This window comes from Haliotis asinina, chromosome 13 (genome assembly GCF_037392515.1).
Source record: "Haliotis asinina isolate JCU_RB_2024 chromosome 13, JCU_Hal_asi_v2, whole genome shotgun sequence".
Taxonomy (NCBI): Eukaryota; Metazoa; Mollusca; class Gastropoda; order Lepetellida; family Haliotidae; genus Haliotis; species Haliotis asinina.
In genome coordinates this window covers 17,535,592-17,549,783 of record NC_090292.1, presented here as the reverse complement: position 1 = coordinate 17,549,783, position 14,192 = coordinate 17,535,592, and the positions used below count along the sequence as shown (strand labels likewise).

The window sequence follows — 14,192 nt, the reverse complement described above, 5'->3', positions numbered from 1 at the left end:
GTTTTACGCCGCACTCAGCAATATTGCAGCTATATGGCGGCGGTCTGTAAATAATCGAGTCTGGACCAGACAATCCAGTGATCCACAACATGAGCATCGATCTGCGTAAGTGGGAACCGATGACATGTGTCAACCAAGTCAGCGAGTCTGACCACCCGATCCCGTTAGTCGCCTCTTACGACAAGCAGAGTCACCTTTTATGGCAAGCATGGGTTGTTGAAGACTTATTCTACCCCGGGACCTTCACGGGTAGACTGTGAATAGTGTACCGTCCCAGTCTCGTCTACTGAACGTGAGGCACTGTTTTCACCTAGCCAGACATGTCTGGAGGTAACGTGGACACAACATTGGATGTATCCCTGGATGTAGGTGCCAGATGTTGCGTTCCGTCAACCGCTGGTGTACATCTCTCCCTCTTGGCTATTTTGTTGTGTTCACACGTCGACACTGCTGCGTGCATTACCTTGCTCACGTCTCCAGAGATGTTGTTGCATATCGATGATCACTCTTTGTGTGCTATTCCAGTAAGCATGCTCATGGCATTCCAGAACGTTGTTTGTAAGCAATCTGTGCCACCGTTATAGATGTATAATGCATAAATATATACTGCTGTAACTATGCGTTAAATTCCTAAGACACACAAAACCAAGTTTTGTGTTATTTCAAATGACGGCATTTCGGGCGTGGCGTCTTCACGTAATATGTGTTCTATCACATGATACACAACAGACACTGTAATAGTGAGTGAGTGAGTGAGTGAGTGTGTGAGTTAGTATTTAACGTCACATCGGCAATATTTCCGCCATATTGTGACGAGACACTGTAATATGACACGAAACATGCATGCTGGAAGCCGAGATACACGATATATCCTGTAAAATAACAAGTAGTTTTAGTTGTAAAATAGCACGAAGCATATGTGTTGTGACTTATCATAAAAGTTAGAGTGGCCACATCTGAGGTTTTCTTCCGCTTCATGACCGTGGCATTCAAGTTTGGATGTGCCGCTCAGCATTTCCATCTAGTTGGGCGCAAGCTCTACACACACTACTGGTGTAGCGTGTGGTTCCCCGAGCTGGCGTTGTTCCAGACACTTTAGTCGAGCTATATAAAAGACGTTTACCGAGCGGCGAGGCAGTTGCCTTCCTAGCTGCCTGTTGTTCTGTTGGAACAATGAAGCTATCAACAGTTGTATTCCTGAGTCTTGTACTGTGCGGTATGGGAGATGTACATGTTGGTGACAGTTTGGAAAGTCTGACTATACGTGTGGAGGTGGTTGAACAAGACCTTAGCCTTTGGAAATATTCAAATACTAAAAGTGTGACTAAACTGACGAAGCAATTTAAGGTTTGGAAGGAGTCGCTGAAAAAAGAACTAACTTCAACAATACTTCCTTCATTGCTAAAACCTCTCGTAGAAAAAGAGATTACAAACATCCTAACTGAAGATGATATTGGGCATCGGATCACCGGACAAGTTCGAGATGAAGTTCACAGCTTAAAGGACAACGTGCAATACATAAAGACACGACTTCGAGCAATAACACGAGACTTAAGGCATGTTGAGCGGGAAAGAGACACCTACAGAAAAAGTGTCCGAAAAGAACAAAGCGAGTTGACCAAAGACATCCAGGCTCTACAGATACAGGTGAATCAGACAGTAGTTCGTGCAACCTCACGTGCACGGATGCTGACATTACTACTCAATCAGACCATTGATGGCCTGCTTGAGACAAACAAGACACTCACTGGCCTCACGCAGGACTTCAGGACGCTGAATACCAGTTGTGTGGTGACGGAGAGAGAAATAAAATCATACCGAGAGGGCTTGCAGGAAATTAGGAGAAACGTATCCTCAGATATTCAGAGTTTAAACATTCAAGTGAATCAGAGCATTGATGACCAGTTTTACACAAACCAGACACTCGCTGACCTCACACAGGACTTCAGGACGCTGAATACCAGTTGTGTGTTGACGGAGAGAGAAATAAAATCATACCGAGAGGGCTTGCAGGAAATGAAGAGAAACATATCCTTAGATATTCAGAGTTTAAACATTCAACTGAATCAGGCCATTAGTGACCAGTTTGACACGAACCAGACACTCGCTGGCCTCAAACAGGACTTCAGGACGCTGAATACCAGTTGTGTGTTGACGGAGAGAGAAATAAAATCATACCGAGAGGGCTTGCAGGAAATGAAGAGAAACATATCCTTAGATATTCAGAGTTTAAACATTCAACTGAATCAGGCCATTAGTGACCAGTTTGACACGAACCAGACACTCGCTGGCCTCAAACAGGACTTCAGGACGCTGAATACCAGTTGTGTGTTGACGGAGAGAGAAATAAAATCATACCGAGAGGGCTTGCAGGAAATGAAGAGAAACATATCCTTAGATATTCAGAGTTTAAACATTCAACTGAATCAGGCCATTAGTGACCAGTTTGACACAAACCAGACACTCGCTGACCTCACACAGGACGTCAGGACGCTGAATACCAGTTGCTGTGGGATGAGGAAAGAGATCAAGGAGCTTTCACCCACGACGTATCCTGGAACGACAGAAGGTGAGATTTTAGCCGAGATTTGTTGCTTAATTAACATTCTACTTTGATATGGCAATCGAAATATATAAGAATAACATTAATATATTTGCCAGCCTAGGGTTCATATGACAGGCCAACATAGGGTTCACATGACAGGGCAACGTAGGATTAGGTTGGCATGACAGTAAAAAGTTTAATGGACATGTCAACATGGAGTTTGGGCATGAATAAATTAGCTTTATTTGATAACCTTACTTACAATGCATGTAAACGTTGGATTAGCATGCAACCTACGGTTTACGAGACATGTAAACGTCAGCCAAACTAGGGCTTACAAGGCATGTAAGCGTTAATTTAGCAGGTATAGACATCCTTGGGCCTACAAGGCATATTAACGTGGAGTTAGCAGGCATGAACCAGTGTACATAAAGGACTTAAAGGCATATTGACGTGGAGTTAGCAGGCAGGACCCAGTGTATATAAGGGCTTACAAGGCATATTAACGTGGAGTTAGCAGGCAGGACCCAGTGTATATAAGGGCTTACAAAGCATGCAAAAGTTGGGCTAGTAGGTAAAGCCAACACAGCATATGTATGTGGAGTCAGCAGTCAAGACCCGGTGTATATAAGAGCTTACATGTCTGCTTGTCTGTTTGAAAGCAAAGTAACACCAAATATCAAGATCAGCCAGTGTGTAAAGATCATTGACCACCCTGTATATCTAACCTCCACCCAGCTTGACAGCTGTTGCTCCAGCCTTTTTAGTTTTATGTCTGGCATTATTTGTATTAGTAATTGTAAGTGTTTAACGCTGATGTTGTAAGTGTACTGCCTGTACAATTCGAGTTTCAACTCTGCTGTGATCGCACTAATTCATCTCTGTATCTCTACATGTTTGAGTGAACTTACTGATTCAGTTAGGAACTGGACATCAGAGGTATAGTTGTCATGAATCTGATGAAATAAATCACCAGTTTATTACTTTTGGGTGATGCCATGACAAGCGCTGTGCATAGATAGAAACCCATTGTTTACCTTCATTTATTTTTGCAGTACACGATTATCATGACATGAAATTAACAGGCGACTAACTACGACCATGGTATTGGAACAGGCGGACCACTTATGGCTACTGAAAATACATGTACGATATACTGGTTATATCGCCACCGTTTGTGGAGGAGGAGAAATTTAATCCATGGCGAAATATAACCACATAAGACAATTAGAGACCCTTTGGAAAAGAAAAGAAAACAGGTCATTACTTTCTTGATCGTTTTATACGTCGCAGTTGCATAGCGCACGTACACTCGCACATAAATACAACATACATGATAACTATGGTGCACTCTTTCTCGGTATGTACTTCACACCTAGACCCTTGATGCCGAGATCTTCACCTAAAACAAATTGCCTTATATGTACAGCAATGTTGACGCATGACATCGCTATCGTTGACCTATTTCTTACAAAACGGTGACCGTGTGTACATAAATATCAGATATAAGTAATCAGAATGGTTCACACTATTTGTGTGTTTATATACATTTTCATCGTTTACATCGTAAGATAGATAAGAAGCCAGAAATGCTGATAATTACCTCTGTTCTGCGTGATTTTGCGTCAGTCATGGCGTCACGCTGGACGGAAACGTAATATTTGGGATTACACTTTCTTAGTAAAGTACAGATTCTAGTACTTTTTTGGTTGAGCCCCATCCGGGATTTGAGCCCGCACCCTCAGAGTCAGGCACCTAATCGCCAGCTCACAAAGTCAGCCGCCTTGTCCACTCAGCTACCGCGACGTGGATATCGTACTAGAATTTGTACTTTACCAACATGGCGTAATCCCAAATATGATATATGTTACATTTCACCACTTTCTAACTGGCATTGTGCAATTCTTTTGAGTTCCATTGCATTCCAAATCATTGCATTGTATCTATCTTTAATTTCCTGTCTTGCTACGATGCTCTTTCTATACATATTCTAAAGGTACTAAGCCATGACGAGCAATGAATAGACGTCTGGATGCCGTACATTTGAAACAAGCCCAGTCTTTCGAGCACAGCGTTCGTTTTCAAATCAATTAGCTTTTGTTTTATTTTATGAATAGAGTTGGTATTGGTGACGAAGACCAGTTGTAGTTTAATTCTAAAACGTCAGGGGAATGGGGGATCCTGTTGAATTTATGTTCCCTTCATAGGTGCGCTGTTCCGGACGGTCCAACCTTATAATGACGACACATGTGTATGCGCGATGTGTGCCGTACGTGTTAGTATTACCAGGGATAATCTACAACTATATAGTCTTCCTGCTATTACATTTAGAGACAGCTGACCAGTGTAGCTTTCACCTTCACTGGTAACGTTCACTCCTGTGCATTGACCGTATATCTATTCCCTCTCACGATGATACATCAAGTGTTATATCCTGAAACATATATTCCATGATTTTGTGAGACACCTGGGATAGTCATGACTGCTCACACTGCAAGAATGAATGGCGAAATGGCAGTTCGAAGCGAGGAGGTGGAATCAGCTGATCGTTTTCAGGTCATGTTTTGCAATCGGTAATTTAAGTCTGGCACTAGATGTCTCAGTATCACACATTTAAAACTGCAGTGTATTTTCATTGTATATGTACTCAAATCGCTTTAGTATTACGGCCGATATGGGTGCATTCATGTAATTCACTACGGTGGGGAGCTGATGCGCATAAAATGTGAAACGCTGAAAGTTTTCTTATGTAAATTTCATGTGTGGTACAAGATGGGAATGAGTTTTTTGACAACACAAATATTTAGCAGGTACAGAGAGAAGTGAGAAACAATAGACAAGTAGTTGTAAAGTAACAGTAACGGACGAATTATGTCAATCATCGCCTACATGTAGCCAATCTTCAAATGCGATAAACATGGACATAACTAAAATCAACTTTTTTTGTGATGCATGAAATATAAAATGACTGTATGGATAAATAATGCACAAAAACACTGCAAAATTCTTCAATGACCGCGTTTTAAGTATCCTGAATTACGGGTATAAATTAAAATGTTTTGATTTTATTAAGTTTTAATAGAAGGAAATAATATTGAAATACTAATTTATTTAATATACTACCTCGGACACAGAAGATCTAAAAGTAAAACCACCATTAGGTTAAGTACTCATTCAAGGGCACTTTCCAAATTCTATTTTTCATTACACAACTAAACAATACATATATTCATATTGATAACATATTTCAGTCTCTAGCACATTAAATGACAGGGTTAAGTGTTGTCAGCATCAAATGGTTTACATTTTCCTGCAGTGTCTACATAATAAAGTCAATATCTTTTCGCACACAATGGTTAAAGAATTACCGTTGGAAATAACTGAAGGGTTGATAACATATACAAAGCATTTTCATAGATGCCACGACTTGCTAGTTCAACTAGCACTCCCTCAGGTTCTGTCATAGGAAATGCCGTGACAATATAACCGATTTTTCATCGCGTTTTCAGTCTTTATTTATATCGTGTCAAGTCGCACTGCACTTGGAAATCAAACAAACCATGCTTTTCTAAAGTAAAAATGAAAGCAAAACGTGTCAGTTAATGGCTTTTTGTCGTCACCGATAGGCATTTTTTTAAATGAAGGGGGCCAGGGCAACGTGTAAACGTGGTTCTGTCTGTACATGTAGCAAGTTGTCGCAGCGCACATTGAGTCGGGAACTAGACCAGAAGCAAGAAGTTGGACCATGGCTTATATATCATTTCACAAGCAGAGTTATTTTCAGAAAGTGACTTTTCCGGCTTTTTTCAGAATGTGACTTTCGAATTTCAAGCAGATACGTGATTTTGTAAATACTATCCAAGATAGCGGAAAGCACACTTCGGCGTTCGTGTAAGTGTATTTCCGAAAATATCTGGGTTCATCGGCAACGGCAGCAGTGATTTCATGAAAACCTGATATGCGATTTTTTAAATCAAATACAACCGGTAATTATCCTGTTTTGACATTTCGCAGAACAGCAAGCAATGCTGCGATAAAAGAGCTATATTTACGATGAAGCCTGTTTTGAAAGGTAATTTTAATCACTCTGTCTGAGATAATAGTGAATGGTATCACAAAACAGGAAATTACCCACAGAATTCAAAACTGTGTAATATGTTTGTGTGCTTGATATATTTAGAATTTTATTGGAATTTAAACTGAGGGTTAAAGTGGAACGACATATATGTCCCTGTGGCACCCAGGGGGCTAAACTGAGGTGGGAATGTCTGCCTACACGTAGGACAACATACATTAAAACCATCATACACTAAATCTTGATATCTTTATTTTACACTAGACTGAGATGTGGAAAAGCGCAACAGGTTCAGAAAACCAGTTAGTTTTTCAAGGTTATACTTAGGGGCATTAGGTCAATTCAAGTACCTCAATGTCCTTGTTTGACAGAGTGATCGCAACTATTTACACCCAAGCCTTTGAGGTCTACTAATATCCATGTATGACCTATTTTGAATGTAAACTTATATATTTTTTAAACAAATAAATTAGGAATTAAGCCATACAAACAGTCGGTGAATTACACCAAGTTAAGAAGTGTCCGATATGCTAATATACAATTGTCCATGTCATGCCACAGGTAACGCGAACTGTATCATAAGAACTGAAACAAAACTAGAGAGCAAACATGGGACGATTGGAAATATTTCTATATAGAGTTCTTGATCAGTCCAAGTAGTCGAGCGCCAAACGTTGTCGTGCTCCTAACGTAACACGTCACAATGACGTCATAGCTGGCAGCTCTGCTTCGTGGCGTCGCCAGTCAAAACATTTCTCAACTAGCAGAGAGATGTGTCGCCCGTGTTAGGACGTGCGTTATTGGTGGGTAAGTTCTGAGCTTATGATTTTAAACTGATTTGTGGAATTAGATGAAATAGTCCAAATGTATATCGTATGACTGCCGTAAATCAGCATGAATCTTGTAGGAACCAAGTGTTTGCTTCACACAATGTTTACACCCAGACCTGTGGTTAGCCTGTCACCGGCGGGGGACGATGGAAGGTCGGGGAAAACATAACAACGCAGCGTTTCACCAGACAGACTCGTTCTATTTAATCAAATTATGTACCTTTTTCTACCGTTAACCTTGAACTCATGGTATTTACCTCTTACATCTGTCCAGTCCAATATTTTATTTCAAATGTACTGTGGTTTTCACTCGGGGCTGCTGCATTGCATTGAAATACATCCCCGCTGTAGCTCACGACAAGTGCAGTTGTGTCAGCTGCAGTGTCCGCCTCGGTGAGCAGTTGTTTGAGAATTGCTCTGTGTGCCACTATTACTCGGTATTCTGATATTTTGTGAGAGTTTGTTTGACACAAATTACAACTGTGTTGCACAAACACAGTCAAGTTGCCCTGTTATCCTTCACACTGTTTGGTAGACATTAGTGTTAATGTGCTTCACTTTAGAATTTACGGAGTTGCCTAAAATACCAGGTACACTAAATAGAGAGGGTAGGATTAGGACATCTAGGAAAGGCAAATTTTAATATTCCAGCCACGGTTACTGAATTCAAACTAAAACGGTTGTCATTCCATAAAGAGGAATTATGAGTAAGTAAAAGTGCTGAAGTAATTGTTTGTTTATCTATTAACACACAATGTGAAAATAATATATACTCATATATGAAGTCCCCGTATTTGCATCCCTAACCTACCCTAGCCCTGAGAGTGAATTGACTGTTTTGTTTACACCGTTCAAGTGTATATTTAACAAAAAACATTTCAGCAAATATGTTATCAAACAGTCGATGCACAGCTTATTAAATTTTCCAAATGAAGCTGTGAAAATATATTTAGGAAATGAAATATCCATCAAATTAAACCATCTGTTATAACAGATATATTTGGACATTGAAAGGCAAAACATGTGTGGAAAGCAGAACCTGAGGCCAGTAGTCATAGAACTATTTTATGTACATGCATAGCTTTCTGATTAAAATATTCCCTGTTTCAGCTTCGACTGACCCGAGCCGGAACAACACGTCTCCACCAACGCCAGTAACGACACAAGACCTACAGGGTAGGTGGGAAAACCCAGCAGGCAGGAAGTGCAGTTGTTAATTCTCCCTGCATTTACCACACTGATGTATATTTTGAGGGTTTGATTTTGACTTGAGGGATTAATCTCACTCCGGTACCGATCGACGTTGTCAATCACAGAATTTCGTACTGTAAAAAATAATATAAGAAAGTATCACTTTTTTCTTGCTTTAAAGACTTACCTCAGTAAACATGAAAGATATATGACTAATACTCTTTTTCCATAAGATATGTATTTAGAATTTAATCATACATAATATTGAAAGGCAAAACATATCAGAAAAGGCGAAAACAGACCAGAAGTATAAAAGCTTATGTGCTATGTATCTTCTTCTGAACATCATATTGCCTGTTTCAGCCTCCACGACTGACGCGAGTGAGAATCTTACACCCACCAAGACGGTTCCACCGACGCCAGTGACGACACAAGACTCTGACACACAGGGTAGGTTGGAAAACCCAGCAGCAACAGTTGTACTGGCACTATCACCTTGTAAAGTTCAACAAACATCAACACTTTCAAGTCGTAATGCTACAACTTCTGACTCTAACAGAAAGTTATATATTAAACACGCCGTCGTTAATTTCAGAAACCACATGTTGACATTCCCGTCATGTTGGTTGTTGTCAGCCATGATGGAATTGTTTAAATGACGTAGCAATGTACGAGTCACGTATCAACGTGATGTAAACATTGTAGATGTGTGACAAAGATGTCTGGTGTACACAGCTTACTTTGTGTTACAGCGACTCCATCACCAGCAGCTGGCCGCGACCTCTACGACGCCAGCAGGGACGGTGACCTGGAGAGAGTGAAGCGGATCCTGGCCGAGGGTCACGTGGACATCAACTATAGAAGAGACAGCATGACACCGGTGATGGCGGCAGCATGGAAGGGACACAGTGACGTGGTGGAGTTCCTGGTGGGTAGAGGGGCTGATGTGTCACTGGTGGACAGGGGCGGTTACAACGTCCTTCACTGGGCCTGTGCAGGTGGACACCTGGAGACGGTGAAGCTGATCGTGTCCATGAACGTGGTGGACATCAACAGTAGAGGAAAGTACAGCAGGACACCGGTGATGCGGGCAGCATGGAAGGGACACAGTGACGTGGTGCAGTTCCTGGTGGGTAGAGGGGCTGATATGTCACTGGTGGACAGGGGCGGTAACAACGTCCTTTACTTCGCCTGTGCAGGTGGCGACCTGGAGACGGTGAAGCTGATACTGTCCATGAACGTGGTGGACATCAACGCCAGGAACAACGACGGGAAGACAGCGGCCGACATGGCGAGAGGCAGACATCAGCGAGTGGTGGATCTCCTGGTGTCACGTGGTGCACACTGAGTCAGTGTCGGTGTGGACGGAGCACATGTCGTTACTGACGCGGTGTGGTGTGTGCCGTTCACGTAGTCGTAGGTCACGATTCAAGTGATTTCTTTTTTTTTCTTTTTTAATATAAATAAACGTTGTTGAATGTCAGACATTTTGTCATGTTTTGTCTTTGGAACCTCGCATGATCAGGTAGGAAAATTGTAAAGTGAGTGTAAACATAAACGGTAAGTGATTGTACGTTAATGTCGCCCGTCTTAACGTAATTCTGTGTTAATTTTAATAATTCTGTTCTGAGAATATCGCGAATCATGAAACAGACAACAACACACTGTTTGTTTACATGTCGCTGCACTCTGTGACCTCAGACTGAGCCGAGCTTCACCCGGCTGTCGTGGCGCCATTTGTACAGTGACAGTGACGTCACACTGCTGGTGACGTCACAGACATACAGAGGTGCTGGGTCGTCTTCTCAGCCAGCAATAGCGGCACGCTGCCTCACAACACAAGCAGCGTTTCTCAAATACCATGTCGTCGCTTCTGCTTAACCCCCTGGATGCCACTGGGACATATATATCCTTCCTCTACATCCCTCACTTTGAAGTCCAATAAAATTCTAAATATACCACGCATATATAAATACTTCACAGTTTTGAATTCTGCGGGAAATTCCCTGCTCCTTGATACCATCCACTACTATCTCAGACCAAGTTAAAGTGCTTAAAATAGCCTTTCAAAATAGGCTTCATCGTCATTTTTCAAACTGTATAAAATCGAGATTCACAGCGTTATTTGCGGTATGTTTTGAAATGTGAAAATCGGAAAATTACTGGGAGTAATGAATTTCAAAAATAGCATATTAATGATGTAAGTTGTGATGTATGTTTTGCGTATTTTGACCAGATGCGAGTTTGTCAAAAACGTTCTGAAAAATATTTTGATGGCAGCTAGGATATCTAACCCAATATATATACGAAATGAAAGATGTGAGATACCAGATGTATTTATGCTTTACAGCAAGTGCTAAAACACACACACCAGGGTGCCTGTTTGGGATTCGACCACACAATGGTGGAAATTTCAACAAAATGGCCGAAAATATCTCTTTACAGATGATTTTGAGACTGTGGATTCAATGCTGTTGAGCATGTGGTGGTGCCATCCAACCTGATGTGGCACAAATATCACATGCATTCATGTATTACAGCAAACAATAACACCCCTTCAATCTTCACATTAAAGTTTCATGAAAAGATTTTAAACTCGTAATATCAGCTGTCTACTCATGCATAACACTAGTGTATGAGTCTCTAAATTTCCCAATGCGGTTGAGGTGAGTTGGATATTAAGTCACACTGGCTTTGTTCCAGCCATATAGCGACGAGATCAAATCTGATTTTACACTCAGTTTTTAGTACAAAGGACAAATGAGTTTTATTTTGAAAACACATATACTCACCACATTATTGCCTAAGAACAGAAATGCAGAACAGCAAATTCAAAAGCAGTCAATCCGTTGTTCACAGTAGGTAGTTACAATTTCACAGGTCAACTTCTCTCAGGTCATCTCTATATTCCTGATTGCTTTCATTTGTCAGAATAACAAAACGTGTTACCGCACTACATAAATGGCTCAGCGTCACATCAAGCCGAGTTATACCCCTTTCTTGGAGCCTCCGCATACACCTCGCTGTCTTCTTTTGGGTACTTAGTGAAAACTCGCTTTCTGTGGCCTGGATAACATGCATTCCATTCCGAATACCAACCCAGTGTTTGATAGTGTGAGTGAGTGATTTGTTCGTTTACTAAGGCCCTGTATTCAGTATGATTTATGTCTTATGCGATCAGGGTGAGTGAGTATGGTTTTACGCCGCTTTTAGCAGTATCATGGCGGGGCACGCAAGAAATGGACACATTGTACCCATGTGGGGACTCGAACCTGGGTCTTCGGCTTGAAAAGCGAACACTTTAACCACCAGGCTACCACTACCGGCCCAAATGACAAACATCGTTAATCAGGACATTTGATTATCAGTATGGTTGACAAGCGTGTTGACATCACATGATTCTGTTTTAGCGGGGTTCTTACTAAGTATACCTCCTTAAAGCAACTCTGTTTATGTGTGTATGCCACATATGTGTGTCAGAACAGAAATTGACGCTCACATTAGCACACATATACAAGCAGATGAGTACACGATTATGGATATGTATTTTAAACCTTGTACAAAACTTACAGTACAGTACAGTACAGTACAGTGTGTGAGTGGGTGTCTGATGTGAAATGTACATCATAAAATAATTAATACGAGTTTCAGTATCGAAGAAACCATTTAAAATTCAAAAGGACCCGTTCGTGAAAGAGAACGATAACCAGATAAAAGACATGTCAGAAAGGTGTGTTTCGGTTTCATGTGAAATATATTATATCTACATGAACATACACAGTCACCCACGCACACGCACACGCACACGCACACGCACACACACACACATGTCAACCCCCATCCCCTCCCTAAAACATCTTCCCTACGTATTTGTTCACAATTTTAATGGAAAGTTGTACTTTTAATAAATAATGTTAATTTGATACTGTCAATAAGGATATAATAATGAACATGTGTGTAATCTTCACTGACATCTTGTAGTATTATTATTTCTTTTCTTGTTATTTCTAACTGTATACCCTACAAAAGCCCATGTATGGTTGAGGGAGTATCGTTTCGGATGTCCACTGTGTATTTAGGACAGTCTACAAAAACGTAGATAAATATGAAATTTATTCATCAAGAGATACTACATACTGATACTGGCGAGTTTTAATAGGCAGAAGTGTAACGACTGTTAACATTGTGAGATCGTGGATGCTGGTGCTGTTGTGATACTGACAGTGCATATGAGTTTCGGGAGATCAACCAGATAGACAGTGCATTGTGTGATGGGTATGAATGTATTAAGGAGTGTCAATAATATCGCTTAAAAATCACATATTATATGCAAAAGTATTTGTGTTGTGTATAAAGACGGAACCAATTAGTAACGATCAATACTGTCAGTGTGATTTAGGCAGGGATTTGTTTACCAATTTTGTTAATGATCAAATCTAGTACATATCTTTAATACTTTACCTAACTCACCAGATAAATTTATTATTTATTAGTTCCCTTGAAAATATATTTTTCAGATTAGTCTGGGATAACAGAATTGACATAATCAAGCGGAGCGTTTTAAAAAAAGATTATAAAGAAGCGGGGGTTACATATGATTGATATCAAAACATTTGCTAATGCCATGAAACTCTCCATACTCAGTTTAGCACATGTAAGAAATCCATGCAACTTTCCATTTAAGGATAAACTAAAATATGGCGCTAACTTTCATAATGTTATTAAAATGGAAAATCCGGTTTGGAGAGATGTATTGTAAGCATGGAATAGCTATTGTATTAAAAACACCATTGAAGATAATAACATAAATGACATCTTATCCCAACCAATATGGCTCAATCATAACTTTGAAAACACAAACCACTTTATCAGACACTGGGCCAACTAAGCAATTTTAGCTATACTTGATGAACTTGATACTTATGATGAACAAGGTCTGGTTTCTTATGAATAAATAGGGGATAAGGGATACATATTTAGATCTTGAATATATTCTATATATTTTACCAGAATCGTGGAAAAAGACCTTAAAAGGCTACGAAGATAGGTATACAAATAACCTCAATATAAACTCTCTACAAAGGGTTTTCATGATTTCAAGAACATTTTATGGTAAATTGCTATCTGATGGTGTTTTACCACATAGTTGCCATAAATGGGAAAAACATATTGAAAGATATTGATTTTGAATGGCCTGTGATCTTTAGTCGATGTAAGAAAAATGTAAAAGATGATAAACTTTTACATTTTCAATATAAATTTTTGCATGGAATTATTTATACTAAAAAAGAACTTTTCAGGATAAAATTGGTTGACAATATCAAATGTACTTTCTGTAACGAAGTGGATGAAAATATTTGAGGAAACCAAAACATTTTGGAATGAACTTCAAATATGGATTAATCCAAACATGCAGCAACTGCAACTGACAAAGGACAAGGCATGATATTAGCCCTTATTGCCATGATGCCATGATGGTCAAAATTTTACAACATGATACTTTTAGCTTTAAAAGGGCTAAATTAATTGTTGAAGTTGCCTCTAATTGCTT

General features: G+C 40.1%; 1 protein-coding gene across 1 annotated transcript; it reads left to right on the top strand.

The window, feature by feature from the left end:
* Window positions 1–1,173: 1,173 nt before the first annotated feature.
* On the top strand, window positions 1,174–10,134 carry LOC137259379 (uncharacterized). Its single transcript, XM_067797052.1, has 5 exons — window positions 1,174–1,662; window positions 1,711–2,569; window positions 8,561–8,626; window positions 9,005–9,091; window positions 9,394–10,134. Exons 1-5 carry the CDS (start codon window positions 1,174–1,176, stop codon window positions 9,987–9,989), a joined length of 2,097 nt encoding a protein of 698 aa, XP_067653153.1. The 3' UTR covers window positions 9,990–10,134.
* Window positions 10,135–14,192: the final 4,058 nt, after the last annotated feature.

What these genes read in the sequence shown, in the direction of transcription:
- LOC137259379 (XM_067797052.1), top strand. Translation starts at nt 1,174, where the DNA reads ATGAAGCTATCAACAGTTGTATTCCTGAGTCTTGTACTGTGCGGTATG. An exon ending in GTATCCTGGAACGACAGAAG is followed by an intron (nt 2,570 to 8,560) that starts GTGAGATTTTAG and finishes TCCCTGTTTCAG; the next exon opens with CTTCGACTGACCCGAGCCGG. An exon ending in ACAAGACTCTGACACACAGG is followed by an intron (nt 9,092 to 9,393) that starts GTAGGTTGGAAA and finishes TTTGTGTTACAG; the next exon opens with CGACTCCATCACCAGCAGCT.